This window comes from Emydura macquarii, unplaced genomic scaffold (genome assembly GCF_026122565.2).
Source record: "Emydura macquarii macquarii isolate MOO-44397 ecotype Brisbane River unplaced genomic scaffold, CSIRO-AGI_Emac_v2 contig_2768, whole genome shotgun sequence".
In the NCBI taxonomy this organism is placed as follows: Eukaryota; Metazoa; Chordata; order Testudines; family Chelidae; genus Emydura; species Emydura macquarii.
The window spans coordinates 46,695,978-46,708,077 of NW_027132905.1; the positions used below are offsets into that span (position 1 = coordinate 46,695,978).

Consider the following 12,100-nt stretch of genomic DNA (forward strand, 5'->3'; position numbering starts at 1 on the left):
GAGAAGAAAAAGCGGAGGGAGTAAATTGAGGCTGAGGTGAAGAGACTGGGAGGGTGGACAACAGGGGGGTTGGAGCCAGCAGCCCATCACCACAGGGCAGAGAAAGACCAGTCAAACCTATAGAAAATATTATTGTTGTCGGTCGGTCCTGTTTAAGCTGCTCCTGCAGCTCCTCCGCTGGTTTCTGTCTCATAATAACCTATAAGAGAGAACCTCAGTAAGAAGCAGAAGAGGGCAAGCATCATTATCCCACCCTTTATGTACTGATGGGGAAACTGAGGCACAGAATTGGGCTATGACTCGCCCGAGATTGCCGAGGAGCGAGCAGAAGAGCTGAGCACAGGACTCCAATCTCCTGACTCCCTGGTGTGTGTTCTGTTGCCTGGAACACACAGGGCTCAATAAACCCTGAGTTTGTTACGAGATGATAAAGCTTTGCTGCATCTGTCCTTTTTTACAGCGTCTTTCAAAACCCAGAGAGCGATTTGCATTTTAAAACCACCGGTTATAGCTCAGGAAAACGCCATGCAGACGTTCCCAGAGCTCGGGAATAAAAAATTCTCTCTCTTGCTCTCGGTTCTTCTGTCTAAAATATATTTGGGGGCAAATTGCACAATACTTATTGCTAACGTTTAGGCCATGAATATTCATTGCTTCTCGGGGCCTCGAGACTCCAGTGGAAAAGCAAGTGCAGGCGGCGTGGAAGCCCCGCTGCTGTGATGCACGCTTTGGGGAGGGTAAACACATTGGGGTGGGGGTTGTTTGGTTAGGATGGGAGCTGGGGGATACTAATGGAATCTTGGAGTCTGCGGGGAGTGCTGGTGAAACTCCATTAAACAGCGCAGTGAAGGCCTTTTAAACAAACAACTCACATAAAACCATTAAACTGACTTAATTGCAAGGAAAAAGCCCTGCGCTCAGCTGGGGTTTTGAACATACTTTGTCTTGCTCTCTGGCTTGTTTTCTGTCTGTCTCTGATGCTCTCTTTGGAGGGTATCCCTGCCCCAGGACACAGGAGATTCTCCCTTTGACTAAGCACCACTGGGAAGGCTTTACTGGGGTGTCAGGTGTCAGCCTGTGATGGGGGGTCTACCCCACTCAAGCCCTGAGCAGGTAAAAAAAAGGGCCACTTGACCCCGGGACAGGCAGCACCTGGAGGAGAGTCAGGGCTGATTGGGCCTAATTAGGGTGGCCAGATAGCAAGTGTGAAAAATCAGGAGGGGGTGGGGGGTAATAGGTGCCTATATAAGACAAAGCCCCCCCCCCCCCCCCCCCCCCCCATCAGGATGATCCCTATAAAATCAGGACATCTGGTTGCTGTAGGCCTAATGGTACCCAACAGGTGGCCAGGCCAGGCCAGGCCAGGCATAAAGAGAGGATGTTAATAGTAAGAGAGAGGGCTGCAGGAAGGAGCTCTGTGGTCAGTGGGTGGAGAAGGTCAGGCTGAGTTAGGTCTTAAGGGGAGAGTAAGCCCTGGGGTGCTGGTTGGAATGCAGACTCTGGGAAGAACCTGAGAGAGGCTGGACTAGCCACAGTGAGCAGCAGAGGCTCCGGGGGGGCCAGGAGACAAAGGTTGGAGAGAGCCTAGGGAAGCCGTGACAGGGTCTGAGGTTGGGTAGACTGTGGCTGCTGGGCACAGGATCCCTGGAACCCGGAGTAGTGGATTGACCCGGTTTCCTTTGCTAGTCACTGGGGAAGTGGCACAGTCTGGGCAGTGCAGGGGATGCCTGAGCCAGATCGTTCAGTGGGACCTTGATAACCCAGAAGGGGAGAACTAGAGTGAGCTGGCTGGAGGGCCAAGCCATGAAGAGGGAGCCCCCTGAGCTCTGAAGAGACAGCAGTAGAGTCCGGGGAGAGCAAGATGGAGGGAGCAACCGAAGGTGGGATTGTCCGACTGGTCGAGAGCTAATCCCTGGATGTGGCCACCAAGTGATGCCACAGCAGTGAGTAGTAAACCATGACGACCTCCCCCCTGGCAGCTGTAGATGTTACTCACCCTATCCCTGCTGCCCTGGTACTCCTTTCAGACCTGAGCAATGGTTGCTGCCCCACTTTCGAGGGCAGGCTAGGGTCTGTATTTCACCTGTGAGCCGAAGCTGGCGCTGTGTGTGCGTGCAGGTCGGGCACACGTGTTGTCGAGAGGGATGTGGCTAGGGGCTGCAGGCTCGCTGCCTGTCGGGGTGCCGTCTGGCTCTTTTGAACTATCTGAAGCATGTTCTCCTAGTCAGGATGGGGACTGGCCAGCTGATGGGCTTTCACCTTTGTGCTCTCTGGGGAAGGGGCTGTCTGTGTTTCAGAAGCCCCCAGCACACATCGGGTGCTCCCTGTATCTGAATAATAGGCTGGCACTCGAATCCAGATCTCAGTCTGTAGTAGGAAGTGGCTCCCCTTGCTGGCTGTTTGGTGAGAAATGAGTTTCTGGACTGAGTGCAGGTCCCACCACTGGCCTTGTTGAGACTCAGCAGATCCAAGGAAGGATTGGGTGAGCCATGGAGACTCAGCACCTCGGTACTGCTACATGTGGGTCCCTCCAGTCAGGGCTGAGGTTCATAGGCAGCATGCAGGGGGAGCCTGAACTGCAGCTCTGTGTGTTGTGGACAGAGAATTTTGCTCTCCATCTTGGTCCATCTAGCAGGAAAGTCACTCTTAGAAAGATGAGTGGCCAGGGGAGGCAGGGGAGCTGTGCAGAGGCAAAGAAACCCCATCACACAATGCCTGAGTTTGTACTGGGGACTGAAATGTGCACTGGAAGCTGGTTTCTGAGCAGAGATTCTGCCCCCTCTCAAGGTGTCCCACCTTCAGTGTTTGTCTCCTAAACATGTGCTTGGTTTGGGGTTGTTTTGAGTGTCTTTTTGCAGCAGCCCCCAACCTCTGGGGGTACCGGAGTCATCTGCACAGGATCCAGGGACACTTTGCCGGCTGCTTGTGAAGCAGAACCTCCCTTTGTTTGTGGGTAGGGCCCTTTCTCCTTATCCTGGCAGTTTGGACTCCTTGCTTTTTCTCCAGGACTTCACCCTGGGTTTGAGCTTATTGCTTTACTCAAACAGCATCATTTCCTTCTCCCTTCCCCTGGCTTTGAGCCCTAGCTGCAGCCACAAGTAACATTAAGCACTACCTATGTGATTGGCAGGTGGCTAAAGCTATTCAAATAGCAGCACTGTAGACTCCCAGGGCCCGACTCTGCCTTCAGTTGCTGTGGTGTAAATCCAGAGTGACTCTACTGACTTCACTGGAGCTACTCCAGATTGACGTTAGCCTAGCTGAGCCCAGAAACTGGCCTGCTCCTTTTCACGCTCACACCATCTTGCACTCACTCATGCGGACCATCACCTTCCTCCCGAGATGTCTCCCTCCAACGGGCAGGCACCGCACACTCCATCGTGCAAACACTTGTAGCCCTGTGTTCCACACTCCAGGGGCACGCAGGCAGCCTTCACAAGTGCACACACCCATCCACGGCTGGCTCCCATGCCACCAAGGTGTTTAATAATGCTCAGTGCTCGGATGTTACCCAGCTTTCCGTATGGCTTGCTGGCTGGATACAAGCTTGAAAGTCTTTCAGGCAATCGGGTAGTAATAGACCTAGTGGAAGCAGAATGTCCCCCAGATAAAATGTACAAGGCCTGAGTGAGCCTGCCTGGGGTTACTGAACGCTTTGATAATGAGCACCTGAACAGGCAAGATTGCTTGGGTAGTTTTATTCTGCATAGATGAGCAGACAGAATTTCAAAAAGAAGTCAGAAATATAAGTGCGCCCAGTACCCAGCTGTGCTTCATTTCAGCATGGAAGCTGGTCATGATGGGAGTGAATGGGAAGGGGGGTGCAGGCGGGGAGGATCAAAGCGCCCGGAGGAAGTAAATGTTTCCAGCTGAGAAATGCTTCCAGTTAGAAGCCTTAAGCTCCCTCCTTCCTAACGCTAAAGACATTCTTTAGCAAAGTTTCAATGGGGTTTTTATCCATTGACAACCCTTTTCTTTCTTGTTTCTCCACGTGGTTGTGTATGTGTGTTCTCAGTAAAGATTGCAATACAGGGCTCATAGCTCTGAGTGTATGTGTATTGTTAATGTAGATTAGGGGGTGCGTGCGTGCGTGCGCACGAATGTATATTGGTAATGCAGTTTGGGATACCGTTCCAAGGTGTGGGTACAGTCTGTTTAATGGTACTATGTTTAAAATACAGTTCTATTACCTAGCTGTGTGGGTGAGCAGTTGTATTAGTACTAGGTTTACAATGCATTTCTAATATCAGTGGGTGGTTAAATATGGAGGAGATTACATGTGAACCATTTGTGTATCTGTTGTGCAGTTTATGGCTTGAGTTTGAATGTCTGAACAGGCATATGTTAGTGTGCACTGGAGTATCACTGAGCTCACTGGGAACTGTGGTACAGTTCTTATGTCTGTGTCTGGTAGGGTGTGTGCATGCGAGTGTGATCAATTCTAATACCACCCCAAGAACACTCAGGCATTTGTATGCATTGTACATATTATCTTGTAGAAACTAAAACATGTCTAATGTCTGAGTGTGCAAAGTTTGTGTGTTGTTGTGAGGTGCCCGAAGTGATACAGAGGATTGTGATACAATTTGTGGGTGCATGCATGAGCTGGCCTGGGACTATGGGTTTACATCTGTTGGATGGTGTCTATGGTAGCAGGCGAGAGGCACAGAGAATGCCTGGGTGAGGCTGGGTTTACAGGGGGAGATTGGGTTTGCAGGTGTGTGCCTGCATGTGCTGGGAGAGCTGCTGCTGAGGAGGACTGGGCTGGGCTGAATGCTGTGTGTGTTGATACTGGACGCTTAATGATCAGTGTGAACTGAGACATGCTGCACCCGATTTGCAGATCAATGAGGTTTAATGTGCAAGGTTTTCTCTAAATATACTAGTTAAATACAAAGCCTAAAATTAACTACAATAGATCATACTCCCTAAGCCTGGAGAGCTAAGCAGTCACTCAGAAGGCTGTATACTGGAATGGCTTTCTTCAGGGACCCCGCCAGGGAGTCAATGGCCTCTGGTCCAACTGGCAGCACCTCCCGCGGAGTCAGGCGTTGATGGAGCATGCCCCTTTGTCTAAGTGGTGACTTCTTATACCCTCCAATACACAGCTTTCATCTAATTAGTTCTCTAGTCATTATCATATAAGCTAATGACCTACACTGGGTTCTCACCCTTGACTACATTCCATTCCCACCATGATAATTGGGGTCATCAAAACAACATTTGGTGATGGGAAGGGGCAGTGAGACAGTGTACCCCCCGGCCAATGAAAGATAACTTGTTGTTCCCATCACCGTTATCTATGTGCAGCTGCAAGCAGACGTGTTGTGTATTTCGTTTTGTTATGTGCCATGGTGTGCAGAAACGGAGACCTCTGCAAGGTTACTCAGTAGTCCTATTCATCTCTGCCAGCTGGAAGATGTCCTGCTACAGGGGCAAGATAGCCAAGCAAGCAGCTGAAGCTATGCTACACCTGTAGGACAGTGGTCAGGCAACTCAAATTGCACTGGGCCTCCCTGAGATAACTCACGGTGGTTTGCTGGGCTCTGCCGTGTGACTGTGCCTCGCATCAGTGTTGGCTCAGCTCGTGTTACTGAAAGTTAGAAAAGCGATTCCCTCTCCTGCTCCCATTTACTGCCCACTCTCAGCTTTCAACGGCACAGCTAACCTCCGAGTGCCACCCTCTCTGCGGAAACTTCCATCACTGGCAGACAGGCTCTGAGCCGCTGGGATGTGATTTTTCTTTATTTCAGGAGTCTCATTAAACCCCCTTTCACTAGAGCCTCTGCAAGCCAAGGATTGGTCTGGCTTTGCCTGCACAGCTTCCTAGTCACTGGGGGTAACCCGATGGAAAGAGTTCAATACCTCCCGTATGGACCACCTGCTTGGAGATGGTGACTCAGGTCTGTTCCCATTTTATTATGCTGCTCTCTGGGTGTTACTGATTGACACCTCTGGGTGATGGGTTAGGTGCTGGGTGGTGTTGTGTAGAAAGCACCAGGGGCCCCTGGTAGGCTCAAGGAGTTGATGACTGGACATAACCTGGAGCTTTACGCTTTTAGTTCCCCATTTCCAATCTGGCCTAGGCCAGAACTGATTAAAAGCGGTTACCAATTACCATCCAATGGCTGTCTGCATCCCACGGGCTACCAATCTCCTCTCTGCAGGTGTTCACACCCCTGTAACTGGCACTGTTACTGGCCATCCCAACAGACAGGCCAGGAACTAGGAAGTGAAGGTTGGATTGCACTCTCACTTCCTCCAGGTACAGGGCTGAGGGCTTGTCTACACTTAACGCTGCAGTGGTACAGCTGCACTGCAGTAGGGCTTCAGTGAAGACACTACCTATGCTGATGGGATGGCTTCCCCCATTGGTGTAGATAATCCATCTTCCCAAGAGGAGTTAGCTAGGTCAATGGAAGAATTCTCCTAAACCCCAGTGTAGATGGTGCTAGGGCAATAGATCGGTTTAACTGCATTGCTCAGAGGAGTGGATTTTTCACATCCCTGAGCTATGTAATTATACTGACCTATTTTCCTAGTGTAGACCAGGTCTAAGTGATCCTGGCAGATGCCATTTCTCCTGTGTGCGCTGTAGATTAAAGCATGACTCCAGTTTCTAGTGCTCTCCCTACAGCACCTCCCATCAACTACCTTCCCTCCTGCCCTTCCAGCATTTAAAAACGTCTGTCTTACAAACATGACTCACTAGATTCCAGAAACCCAAGGTGAGTGACCATTGCGTGAGTTATAGGAGAAGCTGTGCAGGCTGGTTAGCTGTGCTAGTGATGGACAAGAATGGTGAAAGGACTTTCTCCACCACTTGAGCTAATAACCATGGTCTCCCACCTCTTTATTAAGTGTTTCATTCAGCATTTGTCAGTGGGTAATCCTGCGGCTTTAAAAAAAAAAAAAAAATTACAAAAATCCTAAGAGTAACAGCTCACAGTGTTATCATGATACCACAGTGCTAGGGCATGACTGTCAAATGTTTGTTCTAAGGTTGCATTAAATCCCACATCAGGATAAGGATAGATCAGCACGATGCAGAAGAGATTCACTTGCAACACCAATAACTAGACTGTCTAACTGCTCACTGCTCTGGAAATCTTTCTGTCCTTCGAGTTCTGTGCTCTCTGCCATCCTCTGAGATGAAGGGACTCTGCATGTGGCCTCAGCAAGGAAAGGGCACTCCTCATCCCAGAGAGCTGCAGAGTTCAACTGGGGCTTACTCCAGCAGAGGGTGCTTCCACTTGCTTCTCCTGCCATTCACACTCTCTGGGAGAGAAGTTGCAACAGAATTAGAGGCTGTGTAAAGAACTGCCCTAAAGGAGCAGGCAGCCGGTCCCTCTAAGCTGTCAGTGCCCTGCTCCATCAGTGGCCAATAACAACACTTAACCCTCTCAAAGCTCTGCACACCATGAATGGTGAATTAACACTAACCAGTGAATCCTCACACTATGGGGGAGAAGAGACACTTGTGGCTAACTTCCAGCAGACTGGGGTCCAGCCGGTGTCAGAGCTAGGAAGTTGTAGGAGCTTGGGCCAGTCACAGAGCTTCTCTCTGCCTTAGTCACCTCATCTATAAAATAGGGGTAATATTAGTGCTTTCCCTGGGGAGGTGGTGGGATGGCTCAGCTGGTCTGATGATCCTGACAGCTAGGCGGGCAGGAGTTTTCACTCCTGTTGGGCCTCCCAAATTGAACAAGGTGAAGAGCCGGGAGCAGCTGAAAAGCAGTCCATTGGCCCTCCACCTTGAGCAGTGAGTGAGAAGCCAACCACCTATCCTCAGTGAAGTTCTGGAATCCATTCTGGCCAGGAGCCCTTGTTTGCCCTCCAAGCCAGGGTGGATGGTTCAGGAAAGACTCAGAATATCACTGAGCTGCCTGCCGGGGTGTTTGTGCAGCTTCCTTCACCAGCGGGGAGAGGGTGTGAGATTGTCCAAGGCAGAGGTGGGAAAACTCCCCCTCGTTTACAGGCCAGGCAGCTGAGTCAGAGGCGAAGTGCCTGAGGGGTGCTGAGCAGAAGTGGGGGCGCCAGGAGCAGAAGGGGGGGTTCGCTACTGCAGGGCAGGCGGCTGTAGCCCACACCGCGCCTCTAAGGGGGCCCAGCCAGCTGCTTCGTGAAGAAGGCCCGACACCCCCCCGAAGGGCTCCTACTCCTGCACTGCTCGGCGAGCTCGAGCGCGGCAAGGCTGCTCCCGCTCTCAGCGGCTCGCTGCCGCGTTGCAGGGAAGCAGACTCGACTCGGCTCGTCCTGCGAGCGAGCAGCGCTAAGCTGCGCTGCGCTGCGCTGCGCTGGAGGGGACCAGACAGGCCGGGCAACTCCTAGATGCAGGCGAGCCCCGCGTGCAAACCGCGGCCCCCGCCCAGCGGAATGTAGAGCTCGGCTGAACCAACGCGCCCACCCCGGCGGGGGGAGAGACCCGACGAGCCCGGGCCGACGGACGCCGCGGCGGGCTCGGCGCAACTGCGGCCGAGCCGGCGGCGCGGAGGGAGCCCCCGGCGGCCGGGGCGCGGCCCGCAGCGGAGGTGGGCGCGGCCAGCGGCTGGAGGCAGCGCGGGGCGCCGAGCGCTGCCCTCCCCCTGCCGTGCCGGGGAGCGATGGTAGGAGCCGGCACCAAAACAAAGCGGGGCGGCAATAAAAGGCTGCGGCGGCGGCCGGGCTGGGCTGGGCGCGGGGGAGAAGCTCCTGGCGGCGGGGCTGCGAGGCAGGCAGGCGGGGGCGCTGCCGGTGCCGCGGCAGAACAGGGGCGCTGCGCTCCCGGTGCCCGACGGGGGCGTGGGGCGAGCACGCGAGCGCCGGTCCCGCGGCAGCAAGGGGCGGCCGGATCCCTGGGCACGGCACCGCATCCCGCTGCCCGCCCGCCCGCCGAGCTCCTGCCCCCGGCTGCTCCCCGTGGCTGGGCCGAGGTAAGCGCCGTCCCGACGCCGCGCAGGGGAGCAGCCGCGGGGGAAGGGGGACAGGGGGGCAGCGGGGGTCCCGGGTGAGGGGGGGATGCACGGCGCGGCGGGCAGTGCCAGGAGTCCGGGACCCCCAGCTGCAGGCGGTGGGGGACAGGATCCGCCTTGTCCCGGCTCCGAGCCCCCGCGGCCCCTCTGGGTCACTTGCCTCCCAGCCCTTCGCCTCCTCCCCGCGTGGGGCTAGGCTGCGGGGTCTGGGTCTCGCAGGGGAGCGGGCAGAGGCGATCAGCTTTCCCCCAGCCCCGTGAGCGTGGGGCCGGCTCGCTCTCCGGGGAGGGGCCCGCTCGGCTGCCCGGCGGGCTGTTTTCCCGGGGTGACTCTGTAAGGCGCCCGTCGGGCTGGGGCTGGGGGTGCGGCGGGCTCGTTCGGCTCGCTCCAAGTGGCGCGGCAGCACCGAGCAGCTCTGGGTCCCCGGCGGTGCGGGAGAGCTGGTGCAGATCCCGGGTCGCAGCAGGGTGGAAACCGGGTCAGGACAGCGCAGGAGAGAGAGAGTGTGTGGGTGGGAGGGTAAATGTGGCTCCCATCCAGACTGGCGAGTCCCAAGGGGCAGGTAGGACACTGGCCTGTCTTGGACAGTGGCCAGCCCGGATGTTTCGGAGGCTGGTAGGTCAGGCTGTGTCTACACTGCAGTGTGAGCCCAGGGTTTGTACTCTGGCTAATGCCTAACACCCCCCCCCTTCCGTCAACACACCAATTGGACTGATTTAGGGCTAGGACCCAGGGTCCCGGGACCCCATGAGGGTGGAGGATCAAAGCCTGTGTCAAGCCAGGACCCAGGGTTCAAGCCCTACTGCTTTGCAATGTAGACGCAACCTCAGCGGACTGGTACTTTCCGTGGACTCCCAGGGCATCCTTCCATTCCATGAGCTGACTTTCTTTGTCCCCGGACAGTTAAGTTTGATGGACAGTGAAGTTTTCCCACACTGCGCCTTGACCACGTTTTGGGAAGTCTGGGATATGGATGCTTAGACTCCGGCCTGCATCATGCAGTGCACATGCTGGAGCCTTGGGAGCCACGGCTGGGTGTAATTCTAAACTGAGGTTACAAGTAAGTGTAGATGCCCAAGCCCTAGGTTAACAAACCCAGGATCTGCTACCTTGAGTTCTCCTAACCCTGGGCTTACACTGCAGTGTAGACAGACCCTAAGAGACTGACTTCATCAGGATCTTAATGTGTGCCCCCCAAACTAGACCAATTTCTGTTTATTATTGTGTTGTATTTTATTGTTTGTTTGTATGACTAGCTCCTGGGAACCTCAGTTGTGGATCAGAACCCCATGATGCTGGGTGCTGCACAAACACAGAACAAAAAGAGCCCCTGTCCCCAAGAGTTTTACTGTTTGTTATGGTTTATTCAAGTGTGGGACTGGGCTTTAGTGACCCGACTTTTCAAAGAGCTGGGCATCCACAGAAAACAATGGGAGCTGCTGGGAGCTGGGCTCTTCTGAAAATCTGCCTCGAGGGTGGCTAGGAAAAGGCTTTTGGTGAATGGGGACACATGAGAATAAGAGAAAATCAGCTCTCCATTAGGACAGGTGCAGGATGCTACACTTGCCCTGCATTGAGCCCTGGTTCTGATCTGTGCTGTTTGTTTCCCACACAAAGCTACCCATGCACTGCTCCCGGCAGTAGCATGCCAGTGATATTGCTTCTGCTTCTGCAATTATTGGGATAGCATTTTGACAGCTGAACCGAGTCTGTTAGGGTTTAATGTAATATACCAGCAAATAAGAGCCTTTTAAATAAGGCTGGTGCATGTCTGGTTTTGCATCTGGAGAACGCAGGATCAATGAAACAGGATCAGTAGGTTTGTTTTAGGGGCATAATTCTATCAATTTGCTGCTATTGTGCTTGAATCCAAATACACTGCAATTGCTGGAATAAACACATACATATAATTTAACCACACTATTGAACTCAAGTCTAGCTAAAATCGGGGTTAGATTTTGGAACTTGCTCTTGCTTATGAGACCAAACTTTATTCAGGACCCTTCCATCTACCCATCCCTCCTCCCAACAACCTCTGTCAAGCACTGATAAAGATATTCACCGCAGCAGCCTCCTGCTCTCTCTGATTGCTCTTTTAGGCTGTGTCCGGATGGAAACCTAGCAACACAGTAATTGTATTGTGGGAAAATGTTTCAATAGCTGGATTTCTTTTATCATACTCGGAACATCTTCAGAGGTTAGAATCATCAAGCCGGTCTCTTTAGCACCTTGCAGAGGCTTATGGGTTGATGGGTTCAGAGCTTGGAATGATACAGACGTGGGTTGGTGAGAGAGACAACAGATGGAATAAGTCTCTTCAATACAGTGAAAGATCTGCGCCTCTCTCCCCATTGCTCCCCCTGGCAAAGACTGCTATTCCGATGAGGGGAACACTTCATTGGGGAGGGGGAATTCATATCTAATAGAAAAATCATTCAAAGGGAATCGAGCCGTCAGTATTTTGACTGTTTTCCCCTAGAAACACACTGGGAAAAGCTAAGGGACAGATGGCCCAGAGCTATATATAATGATATAATGTGTGATCCTGACGGGGTATTGGAAAATAGTATCTGTATTGTTCCAGTCACCCACTGCGATAAAGAATGATTCAGGTTCAGCAATACATGGGGCCAAATTCATCCCTGGTGTAACATAGCAAAAGTCACTCATTATACCACAGATAGATTTAACTCTCGGGACTGGATTCTGCCACTCCCATCTACAGTGAGAAGTACCTTACTCAGTGAGTAGTTCCTTTGATCTGAGTGTACTAAGGCACTGCTTACTGCGAGTAAGGGTGGGAGAACCTGGCCACCCTTTAGTTTAGTTTTTTGAGTATTGCAGTGTGATTTAATGTGGACAAAGCCTTGGCTTGGTTTGTCTAGTTCTTGTCACATGTTTTGTTATCTGCTCTTAAAGAAATGCTTTTGCCATACATAAAAAATACTTTGCGCTTCCATAATGGATTCCATCCAAAGTTCTTTTGTTTTAAGAACATTAAGCATCACAGACACGCCTATGAGACAGGTGAGAAGGATGATCAGTTATAGCAGAACTTTGAATAGTTGGGTGTTTATCATTCATCAGCTGCAGATCAGAAGGCTGAGCATTTTGTTTAAGTGTGTGTGTGTGTGTGTGTGTGTGTGTGT

General features: G+C 52.6%; 1 protein-coding gene across 4 annotated transcripts in view; it reads left to right on the forward strand.

Annotated features, from left to right (window-relative positions):
* Positions 1 to 1,934: 1,934 nt before the first annotated feature.
* The window catches only part of DISP3 (dispatched RND transporter family member 3), a 58,965-nt gene continuing 48,799 nt past the window's right edge, over positions 1,935 to 12,100 (forward strand). For 2 of the 4 annotated variants that reach the window (XM_067567422.1, XM_067567424.1), the window contains exon 1: positions 7,806 to 7,952. In XM_067567422.1, coding sequence (XP_067423523.1) covers positions 7,851 to 7,952 — 102 coding nt within the window. In that variant the 5' untranslated portion in view covers positions 7,806 to 7,850. Of the gene's footprint in view, positions 1,944 to 7,805; positions 7,953 to 8,858; positions 8,913 to 12,100 lie in introns of those variants that run through there. The other 2 variants (XM_067567421.1, XM_067567420.1) reach the window with 2 other exon arrangements.